The 16,462-nt window shown below is 46.7% G+C and overlaps 1 protein-coding gene across 3 annotated transcripts in view; it reads right to left on the bottom strand.

The window, feature by feature from the left end:
* Fli1 (Fli-1 proto-oncogene, ETS transcription factor) overlaps window positions 1-16,462 on the bottom strand; it is a 122,276-nt gene that overhangs the window by 17,397 nt on the left and 88,417 nt on the right. For all 3 annotated transcript variants that reach the window (XM_037207651.1, XM_028879073.2, XM_037207650.1), the window contains one exon: window positions 15,915-15,980. In XM_037207651.1, coding sequence (XP_037063546.1) covers window positions 15,915-15,980 — 66 coding nt within the window. The remainder of the gene's footprint in view (window positions 1-15,914; window positions 15,981-16,462) is intronic.

The raw sequence follows: 16,462 nt of genomic DNA, 5'->3' as shown, positions 1-16,462 counted from the left end.
GATCAGCTGGACCCCTGGTTTAAGAAACATGGTCTCAGAAGACAGAGAGGGGCAGTGGCTAGGCATGGCCAGCTTTTTTTGCTTCCATGACTGTGGACTGCTCAGGTTCCTGTTTAACTGGTCCTGAGGCTCAGGATGCGTCCCCACATCATTTAATACATTCTCTAAGGCTCACCCAGCCTTTCCTCCAGTGGCATTTTTGTTACACGGAGCTACAGAGGATCTTGGCACCCCCCAAAACTGCAGGAGGGGGGAGTTGAAAAGGGAAGTCTTTGCTTTAGCTTGGAACCCATAGATGCAAGAGAAAACATCCTGGGTCACATTTCCTTTTCTCAAAGATATTGTCCTGGAATCCAAACAGCCCCTCAGCCTCAGGACCAGCCCCACTGCCTAGCACAATGGAGACAGTGTTTAAGGTAGTCTCTGTGCAGAAGGAAAAGAAGACACATGAGGAAAATGCTGGAAAAAAAAGGGTGGCTTTGAAATATGAAAAGTTTGACAAAGAGTGAGCCGGGTCTGGGCACAGCCTTGCCACCATCCCACAAGGCACCCTACAGAGTCTGGGTCCTTCTCTCTGTCTGCCCTGTGGGCTTTCTCTCCAAATGGCACAGATGTCTGAATGGACTATTTATTTTGATGAGGCCTCAAGGTGGGGTTTGGGGGCACATGTGGAAAAGGAATTCAGGTTGACTAGATGAATTGGGTGTTTGCCAAAATTCCCTTGCACACTGGGTTGTGGAGACACAACTAAATTCATACTACTTTGGTCCGATGGACCTCAGGATTAAGAGCATTCCAGCTAGGAAAAAGGAAAACATAACGCTCACTTAGGTAAAGCAGCGTTGTTTATGTTTGGCCCCCTGGCCCTGCAGACGAGAGCCCACTTTGCCCACAAGATGCCCTCCTTTGCCATGGGCATTGAATCCTACATCTGCCCATCTGCCTCACAGTTCAACTTTCGCATACCTTTCTTCCAAGTCCTTCAGGTCACGACTCACTGGTCACTTGTTTCATGTTTACTGTTCTTGCGTGCTCAGCTGTCCAATGTCATTCTTAAGTATGACACCTTGCTGGCTAGGTGATCTTCTCTGCAGCAGAGGGACTGGATCTTAGTCCTTTGTCCCCGCCTGCCCCACCCCTGTACTAGCTTGTTGGGTTGAGCGGACACATCCCACGGCATAGTCATTCATTCAACGAAGTTTTATTGAATGCCTGCTCTGTTGCCAGACACATTTATGTGCCTAGAATACAACATTGGCTAGGCAAACACCCTTCCTCTGTGGAAGTTAATTCAAAACAAATAGTAAACTGTGCAGTAGATTAGAAGGTGCTGAATGGGATGGAGCAAAGCAAGCCCGGAGAGGGAGTAGGCAGGGCTGGGTACGAGGGCCTCCCTGGAAACATATAGTTTGAGCAAAGATTTGGACCGTCTAACTGATTCAGATGGAGCTCTCTGTGGTACCATCGTCTCCCTCTGACAAGCACTTGGATTGTCCTGGGTTAAGAGCAAAGACTTTCGGCTCCTTTTTGTCGGTTCACATCTAGTGGGAGCTGCTTGATGCTGGAGGACAGTAAGATCTAAAAGCTGTACAGGGTCTTTCCACTGTTTGGATGAGGGTCAGCAAAGGGTGAGCAGGCCCAGTAGTTAAACAGCCAGCTGATTTCTGCTTATTCAGACTCGGGCCCATCCCCCAATCTGTGACTTAAGACAGGCCGGCCATTCAACATTTCCCGAGACTGGCCTTTTGACAGACAGCTGAAAAGCTGAAGTGATTTCCAGGGAAGGACATATCTTTGGAGTCATCATGGGGGACGTGGACAGGTGAGGTCAGACTAAAGGAAACTACATTGCTTTGCTCTGGCCTGGCAGGTGAGTAGGCCATGTCGAACCTGGAATCTTACCTCTCAGTTTCTGAGAAAATGGTCCCAGTTTTGGTACCAGAATACGGTCCCAATTCTATCACAGAATGGGAGGCCCTGTTTCAGACTTCGAGGGACCCCAGACATGATCTAAGCCAGACATGCAAATGAGTATAGGACTCAAGGTTCAAAGCTGGGAGACAGCATATGTGAGCACGTAAGAATTTTAATAGAAATTGAAAATATGACTCAGAGTATCGGAACTGACTTTCTTTAAACTGATCTAGGCTATTGGGCAGGACCGGTGAATAATGATGTGAGCAAGCCAAAGCTTTTTAGGTTTGCAGATTTTTCAAAATTATACCAGGAACAGTTTTTTGTCTCTTTGGAATAACTAATATCTTTGGATAATGGAATCTTACCAAGCACTTGACTGTGTTGGGGTGTCATTTAATGCTTTAAAGATATTTTTGGGGAAACAATCTCACTGTTTCCAAACAGTGAAACCATTGACTGCAAAGGAAAGAACTCATGGTTTGAAGGTTCCCACTCTGTATTCCAATTCCCTTCTCATCAGTTATGTGCTGTGTGAACCTTGGCAAGTGACTTCACCTCTCTGACCTCAGTTCATGAGAGGTATATTCTTGTGGAAAACAACCAATTAGTTGTAAATTTCAGGCTTCCTAAGAGCTAACAGTATATTTAATCCTCACAAAGATCTTTGGAGAATAGAAGAGATCATAAATACAAAAAGGCTACATACACTCCAAAGTGTCCTACCGAATTCTAGTTCATTATGTTCCAGTTAGTGTTTTCATGTATGCATACATACGCATGAGTATGTGCTAGTTCGCTCACCTTGGTGTGTACATGTGGAGGCCAGAGGTGGGCTTTGAGTATGTGCCTCTATTGTTCTCCACATTACTATTAGCAGTCAGTAGTATGAGTGTTACTGTTTTGAGAGAAGGTCCTTCACTGGCCTTTTGACAGACAGCTAAAGAGCTGAAGTGGTTTCCAGGGAAGGACATCTTTGGTGTCATCATGGGGGACATGGACAGGTGAGGTCAAACTAAAGGAAACTACATTGCTTTGCTCTGGCCTGGCAGGTGAGTAGGCCATGTCAAACCTGGAATCTTACCTCTGAGTTTTTGAGAAAATGGTCCCAGTTTTGGTAGCAGAATATGGTCCTACTCTATCACGGAATGGGAGGCCTGTTCACAGAATCTGAAGTTCACCGTTTTGGCCGGTGACTGGCTGGCCAGTGAGCCCCCAGTCCCAGCTGTCTTTATTCCCAGGCTGGGATGACAGAAGCCTGCCACTTTGCCTGTGTTTCTTTTTTTGAATGTGAGTAATGGGACCTGAACTCAGGTCCTCATATTTGTGCAGCACGTTACCCAGGGAGCCATCCCCACCCCCCTTCAGGTGTTATTCATAGCTAATTCAGGTGTTAAACAAGCTAATTTCTTCTGGTTCTTTCTTTAGTGGAGGAAGACTGAGTAAATATTTAACTCAATTGAAAAAGATTAGCTTTTCTTTCCCAGTGAATCCATCAATTGTCAATGTTATTTACTGAAAATCTACAGGGTGGGAGGAAAGAATACTGGGCAAAACTCACAATTAAAGATGACAAGGTAATCTGTAATTAGGTCCAGAAATAGCTTGTGGATATGGGGCTCAGGGAACAGACTCAGTTTGTAGAGGTAAGGTAAACACACTCTGAGCCAGGTATGATTGATTTGGGCTTTGAAGGTTTGTTGGATTTTGACATATAAGTAATTATCCTACTTAATGTTATTATTCTCTCTTTAGCTTATGCCTGACAGGAATTCAAACAGCACTGAAGAGACAGAAGAAGCCTCTCAGTCTTCACTCGTGGGATCTACTGATTCCCGAGAGAGAGGAAAAGCTCCTCACACTCCTATTCCAGCTCCAGAGTTTCTTCCTCAGAGACTTTATCTTCTTTTTCCATGGGGATCCTTCAGGAGAAATGAGCTTTGTGTTCTTAAATGGAGGCTTCTCTGAAGAGAGGAAGCTGTTACATCTATAAACATGCTCAGGAAAGGTTTTCATATGAAAATAACAAACTATGCTACTTAGAGCGCTTGTTAGCCAGAAGATGGATTTTTTTTTTCATCTTGCTCAAGAGGACCTTCTAGGACTCTGTTTCTATTTCTCTTTTTCCTCTTCATATAGAGAAAAAGACAGATCTATTCCTTTCTGTGTGTAGATAGATAAATAGATAATAGACAGACAGATATTAGACAGAAAGAATCATGCAAACAATTAGTTTTTGTAAGTATAGTCTTTCCTTTGTACTTGAGGGTGACTGGTTTCAGAGTCTCTATCAAACACCAAGACCCACAGATGCTCAAATTCTTTATTTTGGTTATGAGCCTAGCCTTTAATGACTGATCCATCTCTCCACCTCTCAAATTCTTTATAAAATGATGCAATACTATAATAGAACCCACACTTTTCCTCCCATAGATTGCCAGTTCCTGGATCACTTACACTGCCTCACAACTTGGGTACCACCTCCACTCATGCAAACCGCTGTATAAGTAAAGTGCAATAACTCATTGTACCACCGGAGGAGTATCTAAGATCACTTATAATATCTAACCCAGTGTAAATCATTGCTATCCTGTGTTGTTTAGGGAGTGTCGGTAAGCTCGCTTGTTCAGTAGGTTGCACTTTGATCCATCAACAGTTGGTTGAAGCTGCCAGTGTCAAAGCCCTGGATGTGAAAGGCTAGCTGCACTTTCTGGTGGCCACTGCCCCTAAACAAATCCCCTGTCCTGGAATATCTAAATCAGTATATTGAACGACCCAAGTGCCTCTGGCTCCTCTGTGTTGAGGCTGCCACCAGTGGGCATCAAAACCATTTGTGGACAGTCTTCCTTTTCTTGACCTCTCTCCTTCAAACAGCCAATGGTTTCCATCACAAACCAGACCACATGGTCAAGGTGTTGATCAACTAAGATCAATTTCGTGCTGACTTTTAGCTTCATTGTGTGGAGTGAGACAGATCTCTAAGTCAAAGAGAAATTAGGTAGAGATGGCAGGACTAATATAGTAGGCCTTCACCACTCCCCTAAGGATCATTGGCAGCCAGTTGTTTGGCTTTGTCTCCTGTGGAAACTGCAGGGTGTACCCTCTCCCCTCCTCTCCCCTCCTGTCCCTTCCTCTGTTCTCCCTCCCCTCCTCTCCTCTCCTCTCCTCCTCTCCTCTCCTCCCCTCCCCTCCCCTTCTCTCCTTTCCCCTCCCCACTCCTCTTTCCCTCCTCTCCTCTCCTCCCCCCTCCCCTTCCCTCTCCACCCCTCTCCTCTCCCCTCCCCTCCCCTCTCCTCTCCCTCTCCTCTCCTCTTCTCTCCTCCCTCTCCTCTCCCCTTCCTCTCCTCTCCCCTCCCCTCCCCTCTCCTCTCCCTCTCCTCTCCTCTTCTCTCCTCCCCTCTCCTCACTTCTCACCCCTCCCCTCCCCTCCCCCCCCCTCCTCTCTTCTCCTCTCACATAACCTTGACTTCACTTCATGTGGTCCACTCTGAAGCTGTGATCAGTCCCATTCCACAGCAAAAAGGGAGGAAATCTCAACGTGCAAATGTCCTGCTGAAGGACTAGTGGGTCCTTTGGGCCCAGATGCCACATGCTATTTGATCAGCTAACCCCCCTCCAAGCACAGCCCCTCAGAAGGGAGCCAAGAAAAGAGCAGGCCTCCAGGAGAAATGCTTTTCTTCTTCCCCTCAACTTTCCTGTTTCTATTTTTTTACACTCTCCCTTTTGTAACAATTGTAACATAGATTTATTAAATACCTTCTGTGCAGCAATTTTTCTATCTGTGCCATAAAACCTTATTAACTTAGTACTATCATTGCTCCCATTTTATATATGAGAAGCCCAGATCACCATGCTCATTTGAAGGGAGGCAGATCTGTCCTCACATTCCCCAGGAGAGGAGAGGAGGGGAGGGGAGGGAGGGGAGGGTGAGAAGTGAGGAGAGGGGAGGGGAGAAGAGGAGAGAAGAGGAGAGGAGGGGAGAGGAGAGGGGAGGGGAGGGGAGAGGAGAGAAGGGGTGGAGAGGAGAGGAGGGGGTGGAGAGGAGAGGAGTGGAGAGGGAAGGGGAGGGGAGGAGAGGGGAGGGGAAAGGAGAGAAGGGAGGGGAGGAGAGAGGAGGGAGGAGAGGAGAGGAGGGAAGGGGAGAGGGAAGGGAGGAGAGAGGAGAGGGGTGGAGAGGAGAGGAGAGGAGGGGTGGAGAGGAGAGGAGTGGAGAGGGAAGGGAGGGGGAGGAGAGGGGAGGGGAAAGGAGAGGAGGGGAGGGAGGAGAGAGGAGGGGAGGAGAGAGGAGGGAGGAGAGGAGAGGAGGGGAGGGGAGAACAGAGGAAGGGACAGGAGGGGAGAGGAGGGGAGAGGGTACACCCTTCAGTTTCCACAGGAGACAAAGCCAAACAACTGGCTGCCAATGATCCTTAGGGGAGTGGTGAAGGCCTACTTTTCACCTGCCTATCCAATGGTTCCTATCTCTAGCATGCTTTAGTCACCAGAGAGGAAAAACATCCTCTGGAATCTGTCGAATACTAAGTTGGAAAAACAGTGGATACAAATAAAACACCTGGAAAAGGGGGCAGAGGAGACTAGAACCAGGTAAAGTCGTGGGGCCCAGCCTCTGAAGGTACAAGTGGGGTGCGGGTGGAGTAGGCTGGGAAAGCAATTCAAATCTTGATTAAAGACATACTAGGTAGAAATCCATTCAGACCCAAGTGAGAAAACCTGTTCTCAGTGGCAAAGGTGTTCCACCTCTGAGCTCCACAGCTGTCCAGAGGTGCTGGCATGTAAAGCTGCATGGGTCCCACAGTGATGAATCTGGATTTCAAATACGAACACACTGGACGGGTGGGTGACTGCTGTGCAGTTCCTCATAATAAATGTCAGCATTCCGAAGGACCCAGCGTGGCCTTGCTTCCAGGGACTGCAGAGTTCCTCTGAACTCTAAGCAGTCACCTCTCACATGCCAGCCTGCGGCTCAAGGTTGACATGAATGTGCATGTGAGTCCCTTCCTTAGTGAGCAGAGTAGTGAGACACTCTAATTTATGCTGAGGACCAGGGTCAGTGGGGGAGAGTTGTACGTGTGTTACAAAGAAATCCGCGTAAGAATAATGTGTATTGGGGGGCAGGAGAGATGGTTCAGCAGGTAAGAGCACTGGCTGCTCTTCCAGAGGACCTGGGTTCAATTCCCAGCAACCACATGGCATCTCACAGCTGTCTGTAATTCAAGTTCTAGTGGATCTGCCTCCCTTACAAAGACATGCAGGTCAAACACCAATGCATATAAAAACTAAAAAAAAAAAAAAAAGAATAATATGTACATACTCAATTCCAGGACAAAGCCACCCCCTGCCTCACCAGCCCAAGTGAACCTACTTCTCTTGGGGGGGTGGATACTTTAGATTTTTTTGCTCATTAGCCTGGAACAAATTTACACTTGTCTTAGGAAACATACAAACTATTTCCAGCAATTTTGAGAAGCTGTGTGCTCCTCACTGTATGGCCACACGTGTGCAATAACAGAGCACGCAGCACGCCCATGGAAGGGAATAACAGTTCTTTTACTTAGAGAAAGGAAGGATAATGGTTACTTAGAAAGTGTCCCAGACAGGCTGTCAAACTGAATTCAGAGAGTTGGAGTCTGACTCCAGGGCCGGGCTGGCTGGCTGAACTCCCCTGAGATTGGGGTTTCCTGCCTGCTAGGGCTTAGAGACAAGGATTCTTTGTTTCCAGTCTCTCTCTCTCTCTCTCTCTCTCTCTCTCTCTCTCTCTCTCTCTCTCTCTCTCTCTCCTCTCCTCTCCTCTCCTCTCCTCTCCGTCTCTCAAAAATAAACAAATAAAAACAAAAATAAAAAAGCCAACGCATCTCTGAAAGAGGGTCAGATAGGAAACAGACAAAACACCAACTCTGGAATTTCAAAGAAAACAGTTAAAAAAAAAACTGGAGAGAGAAAGCTACTGTTTATCCATAATATCCATATCACAAACCTTGCCTCTGGACCACAAAAATAGCTAGGAAATACACATCTGCACCCTCCCCCATGAATCCTCTGTCTCTGTCTGTCTGTCTCTCTGTGTCTCTGTCTGTCTGTCTGTCTCTGTCTATGTCTCTCTCTCTCTCTCTCTCTCTCTCTCTCTCTCTCACACACACACACACACACACACACACACACACACACACACACACACACACACACACACAGAGCTCATGTCCATGGTTTCTATGCTCACTTACCCTCCCTACCCATAAACTCACAATTTGAATGCTGGGCCTCCCAGAGTGTGAGTCTAATAGCATATCACCCTCATCCACTGTACGTGTGTGGCAAACAAAGACTACTCATTTAGATTTTCCCCATCCTTACAAAACTTATCTGCATCTTTAAAGTCATGGAAAATTTCTAAGATATGTAAAAGAGAAAAGTCTAATGAAGCCTGCCCCAATTACTCTACCTGAACAATTATGAATCCATGGTCTATCTCAGTTCAGCTCTACCACACTACCCCTGGGCCTGAGAATTGTGAGGCAAACTCCTGGCTCCTGCTTCTGACTCCATACCTGACCTTCCGGTCTCACCATGAAATGCCTAAGTGCACTGTCTCCCAGGTCTGTGGAAGCCACTGCTAGAGATCCACCCAAGGATTCCTCCTTCACACATGTCACCCACTGACACTTTGTTCATTGGTTTAGGGATTTATCTTTTTAAAAAATACCACCTAGAACACCCAGGGCCCCATGGGACAGTGCTGACACAAATACCCTAGACTAGACTCATAACTCCACCATTTCTATAGCCAGCTCCAGCTCTTCCAGAGGCCTCCATATTTCACCAAAACCTCTCAAATGATAGCATCCAGAACTCCTATGGGGTAGGCAGGCTGTGTGCAGGGGGCAGCAGGAAGACTTTCTGAGGCCATACTGCTTATCTCTCATATTTGGTTGGTGTTTGAATGGCATCTCTTGGCTATCATATTCCCAGCATTCAGGAAGGTATACTGTATGCAACAAACCCTCCAAAAGTGAAGGGGTCAATGAATGACTGGGAGAGGAGAGAAGGAATCACAGAATTTGAGTCTACTCCTCATTAAGGTACTGACCATCTACATCATTTGCATGAATATACAGGGTCAGCAAGATGGCTCGCTGGGTAAAGGCACTTGCTGCTAAGCCTGAAGATCTGAGTTCAAATCCTAGAACTTACATGGTAGAAGGAACTAACTCTATTGGGTTGTCTCTGACCTCTACCTTCAAGCTATAGCACATGTAAACAACCCTACCATACACAAAGTAAATTAACATAATTAAAACATTAAAAATTAAAAAAAAAATAACCCTATACAGGTTGAATCTCTCATACAAAATGCTGTGGTCAGAGGTGTTTCGGATCATGGACTTTTTAGGTCAGTGTGTGACTTTGGCTGGGCCCACACCTTTTTATGGCCTCTGGTTTCTTGCCATATAAAAGGTATCCAGTGGATTCTCAGTTGTAGTACTTCTTAACTTTTGATTCCTTTCTTACCCTCAGAGATCTTGAACGTGACACGTGACTTTGCATTTGTGGGTGTGGTTTTATGACATTTCTTGGCGTTTCATAGGGGTCCCTCCCTAGGAAGTTTTTGAGCAACTTGACTGTCTTGGCTACGGTAAGCTTGTCCTGTGCTGCACACCCCTCTAGAGTACAATGTCTTCACATCGTTAGCAGCTGGTAGCCCTCAAATATATTGGAATATTTCCCCAACAATAATGTTAATTACTATTATAATTTTTCTCATAAATCATAATAATGTACTGTTATTAATATAATTTTATCAAGCATTTTTGGCACGTCAGACATCATGTTGGCTTACGAGGGCATGACAATTATCCTCATTTTATACATGAGGAAATGGAGTGTTGTGGTTTAATCGGAAATGTCTCCCACAGGCTCATGTTTTGGATGCTTGCTCCCCAGTGGGTGGTATGATTTCGTGGAAATCTTTAAGAGAGATACTGGCTGGAGGAAGTGGATCCCTCGGGGTAGACCACTGAAGGGTATAGCTTCATACTCCATCCCCGCCTAGCTCTTGGCCTCCCGGCCGCCTGGTCCACCACCATGTGAGTGCCTGCTACCACATGTTCTCCTCGTCGTCGTCATCACACATGCCTCAGCCCACACTTTCTTCACCGCGATGCACGGAAGCCTCTCTCAAACCACAACGTTTCTAAGTTTCCCTGTGGAGTTGCTTCTGCTGGGTTTTTGTGACAACAACCCAAATACCACAGTGAGACAGTAAAAAGCAAACCCTTGCCGATGGTCACACTGCAGTCCCATCAGTGTGACACCTGGATAGGAGGTGGGCGTCTACCTCAGGTGAACAGAAAACATCCCTCAACGAATGTTTAAGATGCTGAGATTAAAATGTGGAAAGCAGCCCCCAAGGCAGCACAGAAAACCTATGCTGGGTTGAGTCCCATTCTGTCCCCAAACAGGGCTGCCATCTAAGGAAAGCTGTGAGCTCTTGGCCTTATTGCCCTTATCTGCAGAATGGGGACAAAAGGTAACAGACCTGCGGTCTCATAGCAATGGTGTGAGGCACAAATGGACAACGGATGTGAAAACGTTTGGTAAACACTAAAAGGCTACAGAGAAGGATTGCTCTTCCATGCTGGGCCCTTGTCCTTGACATTCTTGAGAGGAGACACTCTCTTAAGCATGGTCCATAAATATTAGTTGAGCATTCTGCATATGGGACACAGAGGTGATTTAGTCCCTCTCTTCTCAATCCTTGGCAAGTAAGAAGACAGACTTTTTAATCCATCAGTCAAGGTAACTGCCAGTGATGGAGCCTTCTGCAGACCATCCACCCTTGGCAGCCGGGGTGGTTGGTGGTTTTCAGTTTACACATTGGGCATCAGGTCTCAAAGGTTCCAGGTGGGGGCTAGAAGCTCAGCACTTCACCAGCCCTCGGCAGCTATGAGTTTCAGGAGTTAGGGAACAAGGAGCTCAATATCCTCTGCCTTTTGGAGAACTAGAGGTATTTAGGCAGATGCAGGATAAGGGTCAAGGAAATGAGGACTTAGGCATGCTGAGGGGCTTGAAGATGGTGGCTCACTCTTGCCTGTGGTGAGGCCACTGGGGACACGGGGGGTGGGGTGGGGGGGTGTGGAACTGCCCAGCTGGAACTGCCCAGAAAAACAAAGAGGAGCCGGGACCTTGGACCTACAACCCAGGATCTGCAGTCCCACTCCGGAATGCAGCATGCAGGACAGGGAAGAGGAGAGAGGAGACAAGCTTGGCTCTAGGATGCTTGCGTGGAAAGGCCGCTTAGCTTCTAAATCTTCATTGTTCTCCCATAAACTCAAGTTAGCAACACCCGATCTTCCCTTAGAGGGCCGAATGAGGACACAGAAGCAGGGAGCTTCCGGGATGTGAAATGCTGTACTCACACCCAGGTGTCAGCAACAGTAATAATGGCGAGAGTCCTTTCACTCACCGATGCTTACAATCAATATATCTACAGGTCTTTGTCCGGGATGACCTGGGGACAGGCAAGGTCAGAAGGAGCCAGAGAGACCTGGAGTGGCCCTGAGATGTTGTGCTGGTTACTCTCCTTCTGTACTCTGAAGCAGGGCTTGTCAAACTGGGTAGCAGGTTAAGAGAAGCCTGGAGAACTTAAGGGAAAAAAAATTCTTGGGCCCTCTAGGCACCCGGTAGAGATTTAGAATGAGTCCACTGTGTTTGGGCCTGGGCATCAGTGTTTGTTTTTATTTTTGCACTTACATTTTTTGAATAAACATTGCCACTTGAACCACTTCTAAGTGTGTAACTCAGGGGGACTTTGCACACCCAAAGGCAGTGAGGCTGTCACCAGCTTCTGTCTCTAGTGCTCTTTCTCCCTTCAGTCAACCCAAGTCCTTCTCCCTGGCTGCAGTCTCTGGGGGCCAGTCCTCATTCCGTCCAGTGAGTGCCAGGGCTCCAGAGAGGGGAGGCAAGTCATAGAGGACCTGGCCCAGGACATCGGTGTTTTACAGACTCCACAAGGGGCTGCCTGTGCATGCAGGACCAGGGGGTCTGGCCAAGGGGACGTTGTGTATGAACTCATTTCTGGAAAGGGAAGAGGGATGTAGCTGGAGGCAGTAGTGAAAACCTACAGGGACAGAGAGAAATGTTGCAAAAATTCGAATTTCTGCACCAAATTACATTTTGGAAAAGATAGCCAGAAGGAAAAGACTGTATTTTTGAGGAGGAACTTTGGCAATGAGTGCCATTAAATTATACATATTTTACAAATACATAATGTTTATGTACATACTCTGGGAACTCAGAGTGATATTACCAAGGATATATGCAATGTATGACAACCAAGTCAAACACACTGGCGTATCCTTCACTTCATAAATTTAATCCCTGGGGCTAGGGAGATGGCTCACTTGGTAAGGTGCCTGTGGATCAAGCATGGAAATCCAAATTTGGATCCCTGGCACCCATTATTAGCCTGCTGCACTGTGGGTCTGTGATCCCAAAGCTGAGGAGGTAGAGGTGGGGGAATTCTGGAGTTTACTGGACAGCCAGCAGAGCTCAATGGATGAGTTCCCGGTTCAGTGAGAGACTCTGTCTCCAAAAATTAGAGTGCGAAGCAACCAAGGGAAACACCTGATGTCAGCCTCTAGCCCCCACATGCGTGTGTACAGATGTGTACATGCATCCACACGCACACATGCACACGCCCTCAAACATGCAGTCACACGCATACAATTGTTTTTAATTGGTGATATCCAAAACCCTCCTACTGGCTGTTTGGAAATAGTGAATCAGTTGATGTCAACTATGGTTTTCCTACTCTGCTCTAGAAGCTTTCCCTGGGTTCTGACCACACCACTGTCTCCACCGGCCACTCCCTCCCTGCAACCATTCCACTCTCGTCCTTCCCAGACTCTAGGAACAACCACATCTCTCTCCTGTGACAGAGACTTAGGGACTTTCCTTTGCATACACCAAGGAGCTACCAAGCCATTGAGGGAGCCACTTTCCTTGTGTCCCACCTTTCTTTACAGAGTGGAAACAATCACAGCCGATTCACAGAAAGGTGCAGAGCTCAAAAGCAAAGTATGTGCACGTGCCTGGTACACTCCAAAATCCTGGCCAAGGGACAGCTATGGACGCTGCGGAAGTGGGTCACCATAACTTTTTGTCCTCGTTTATTTTTTAAGTACATTAAATTTGGCAGCTAAAGGCAGAGACCGCTCAACAGTTCCATCTGGGTTCAACCGAGACTCTCAACAGGTTTCAAGACCTAAAGATCTGTGGAAATCAATTTTTGAAATGTTACCTTACTTTCTGCATAAAACAACTCTTCGATATCTGCAGTCAGGTTTTCCAGGAGATGGGCTAAAAGGATGATCATGCCGTTCTGAACTAAAACAGCGTTATGGCTGCTAAGTACCACGAAGACACACTGATAGACATCATCTCCTCTTTCCTTTGTGCCTGATGCCAGCCAGCACCTGCCCTTTGCGGAGCAGAGGCACCCATGGGCACAAGCCCAGCTCTGAATTGAATGCTGTGTGTGCCTCTTATTCAAAAAAAAAAAAAAAAAAAAAAAAGACGGAGTCAAGGTGGCATTGATGTCTTCTACTTCTTTTTCCATTTAATATTAAAAAATAAAGATAGCTATTAGGGAAGGAGAGGGGCAGGGAGGTGGGAAGAGGGTGAAAGGGGCGGCGGGGGGGGGGGGGGAGTTTGTTAGCTTTGTATTGCTAATGTACTTTGTTTTGTGGCAGGCTGGGTTGTTCAGCCAGACTACCTCGAAAGGCGAAGGCAGCCGCTTAAGTGGAGAGCTTTCCTGGGGACAAAAGACGCACCTGCAAGGCACAGGCTTAATCGTCTCTAGAGGCCAGGGCGGAGGGAGGCTGGGAGATAAATGCCCCGCACCACCTGAATGGGGCAGCCGGTGCGTTTGCCTGGATGCTACAGTCAATTCATGTCAGAAGAGGGTTGCTACCCAGTGGGAGCTGGCGGCTCCTGCAAGCAGCCTGAATGAGGCAGCAGCGAGACAAATGCACTCTCCACACAAAAGGGCCAGCGGAGGAGGGGCTCCGGCTGGCAGGTAGAGAGCGAGCCAGGGCTGGGGGCTGCGCAGGACTTCTCAGCAGGACGGAGTTGGTTAGCGACACATTTCAATGTCACTAAACCAGTTTTTCCCTCTAAACCTGTATTTTAACTCAGTATGAACAAATAGCCCATTGGTTTTTATCCAGTCCAAAGTCTCATTGGTTTATTCTGATGGTACCAGCAGGCTGTACACTAAATCCTAATTCAGCAGTTCAAAAGCTGGCCTTCCCTTCCATCTCCTTCCCTCGCGTTCTTCCCTCTCGTTTCTTCCTCTCCTCTCCTTCAGTCCCCCTCCTTGGTCGTTCCTCCTTGCTGTCCTTCTCTTTCTCCCTCTCTTCAGTGCTACCTGCCCTTCTTTCTTTCCAAACCTGCAAGCTGGGCCTCCATCCTCAGCCATCTCAGAAGCTGAGAGCTCCAGAGTCAGCCCTTGACCCTCCTTAGAACTCTGAGGACCTGGATGTGATGAAGCCAAGTGACTGGACCTCAGTGGATTTGTCATGAAAATAAATATTCTCTGCTACAGACATGTGTGACAATGATGTTACAGGAGGTCGCCAGGCTTGTAGACGGAGTGGGCAGAGCGTCACCTCTCAGGACAACCAAGCACCTGATTTGGAGAATCAGTGGCCAAAACAAGACTAGGTTGGGTAATAGAGCAGGAAGGAAAGAACAAGAAAAACACCTAAAAGTAGAATCATTATGTTGTATAATCCTACCATTAAAGGTCCTGGTCATTATCAAGTCATACACTGTTAGCAGGAAACAGTCCTGTGTGACTGAAGGTGTGATCTGGAGTGAGACATGTGGGGATGTTTGGGTCTCTGTTCCCTTCATACTCCATGAGAATTTGGAACCGAAAGTTGTCTTTCCAGAGAAGAACCTGCAGCGGTGCTGAACCCTTTTGTCTCTGTCCAATTTTGTAACGGAGTAGGTCAAGAAAGACTAGGACTGGAGAGTGTCCAGGAAGAGAGATGCCTGTCAAACTCCTATTGTCCCGCCAACCCTACTCCAAAGATTTCATCTGTGGACTGCCTCCTCCTCCACTGCCATGGGAAGACTGGTTTTCACTCTTTCTTTGGTTTCTAATAATTATTTTCTCCATTAATTAAGCAGATATCATGACCTATTCATCCATTTACATGCTAAAATCAGACAGTATCTGGTCCAATTCTACAATATTATAATGTCATAAATAAATGAGTGTCGCGCCCCCCGGCCCCCCCCCCCCCCCCCCGTGTATGTGATGCTGGATCAAACCCAAGGCTTCACACATTCTGAACAAGCATTTTACCAACTAGCATGAGCTCCAGCCCCTGTTGACTATGAAATGCTACTTTAATGCTCACTAAAACCATTTTTTAAAGACAGTTTTCTTTCTTTCTGACCAAAACTAGATGAAATCAAATGAATAGTTTGATGAAACCAACCCAAACTAGACCAGACCAGCCTATACTAGACCAAATCTTCAAACTACCATTTTAAACATGAATTGACAAAGCTAAAAGTTTTTCAGAAGAAAACCCTCAAAACGAAACTTTACGAGATAGACACACACACACACACACACACACACACACACACACACACACACACACACACACAACAAAAAATCTATTATCTTCAACAGGAGAGCCCCCAAGAGGGAACACCCTTTTCTTCCAGGGGTGATGTCTTTAAATTATATCCTTGTGGTGTTTTTATGAGAAACTTCAAAGCTTCTCTTGTAGTTTTGAAACTAGTGGCAGAAGGAGGCAAAACATCTTTTAGAATTTTTTTTTTTTTTAGTTTTGTGTACTAGAAAAATAGTTTCCTGAGCAAGAAATTGGTGTCCAGACCTGGCATTTCCCACCTGTCTGAACAGTATGAAGCTGTACTGTGTCTGGTAGTAGAGGGAGTCTGGGCATATGAGGGGGTGGACTTACCTTCCTTGACACTCAGTCGTGAGGACTGGTCTGTGTGGGAGGTTGTATTGTAGGCCAGCAGTGAACCTGAAATAAAAGCAAAAACTAAATGTCATGCTTCAGTTTAGATCTAGAAAGTTCCCCAAAGGCCTGTGTGTTAAAGCCAGGGTTCCCAGCATGTTGGTATTAAGTAGAGGAAACTTTAGAGATATAGTAGGAGGCCTACTGATCCTTTGAGTGGGACCCCACCTCTGAGGTGGTGATGCTGTAACAGGATCTTTCCCCCAGTGTCAAGGAAAGCAGAACTCAAGGCACACAGAGTGGCGCATTGACTCTCCAGGCATCTTAGAGCGCTGATGTACGGTCTTCTAACATGAAGCTCTGGTGTAAACATCTCTGCATCAGGCACCAGTGAAGCCATTCAGGAGGGATAATTGGTTTTTGGTTGTCATTGCATGTAAAACACATGCTCCCTTCTTTTCCAAAACTAGATTTGTCCCTTTGTTTAAAGTGAACCCATGAGTTTTTATTTTGTAAAATGGAGGCATTTTTGGGATTCTTCTCATGAT

This window comes from Peromyscus leucopus, chromosome 7, assembly GCF_004664715.2.
Source record: "Peromyscus leucopus breed LL Stock chromosome 7, UCI_PerLeu_2.1, whole genome shotgun sequence".
Classification (NCBI taxonomy): Eukaryota; Metazoa; Chordata; class Mammalia; order Rodentia; family Cricetidae; genus Peromyscus; species Peromyscus leucopus.
Note: the sequence above shows the minus strand (reverse complement) of the source record. Positions and strands in the feature narration are given on the sequence as shown.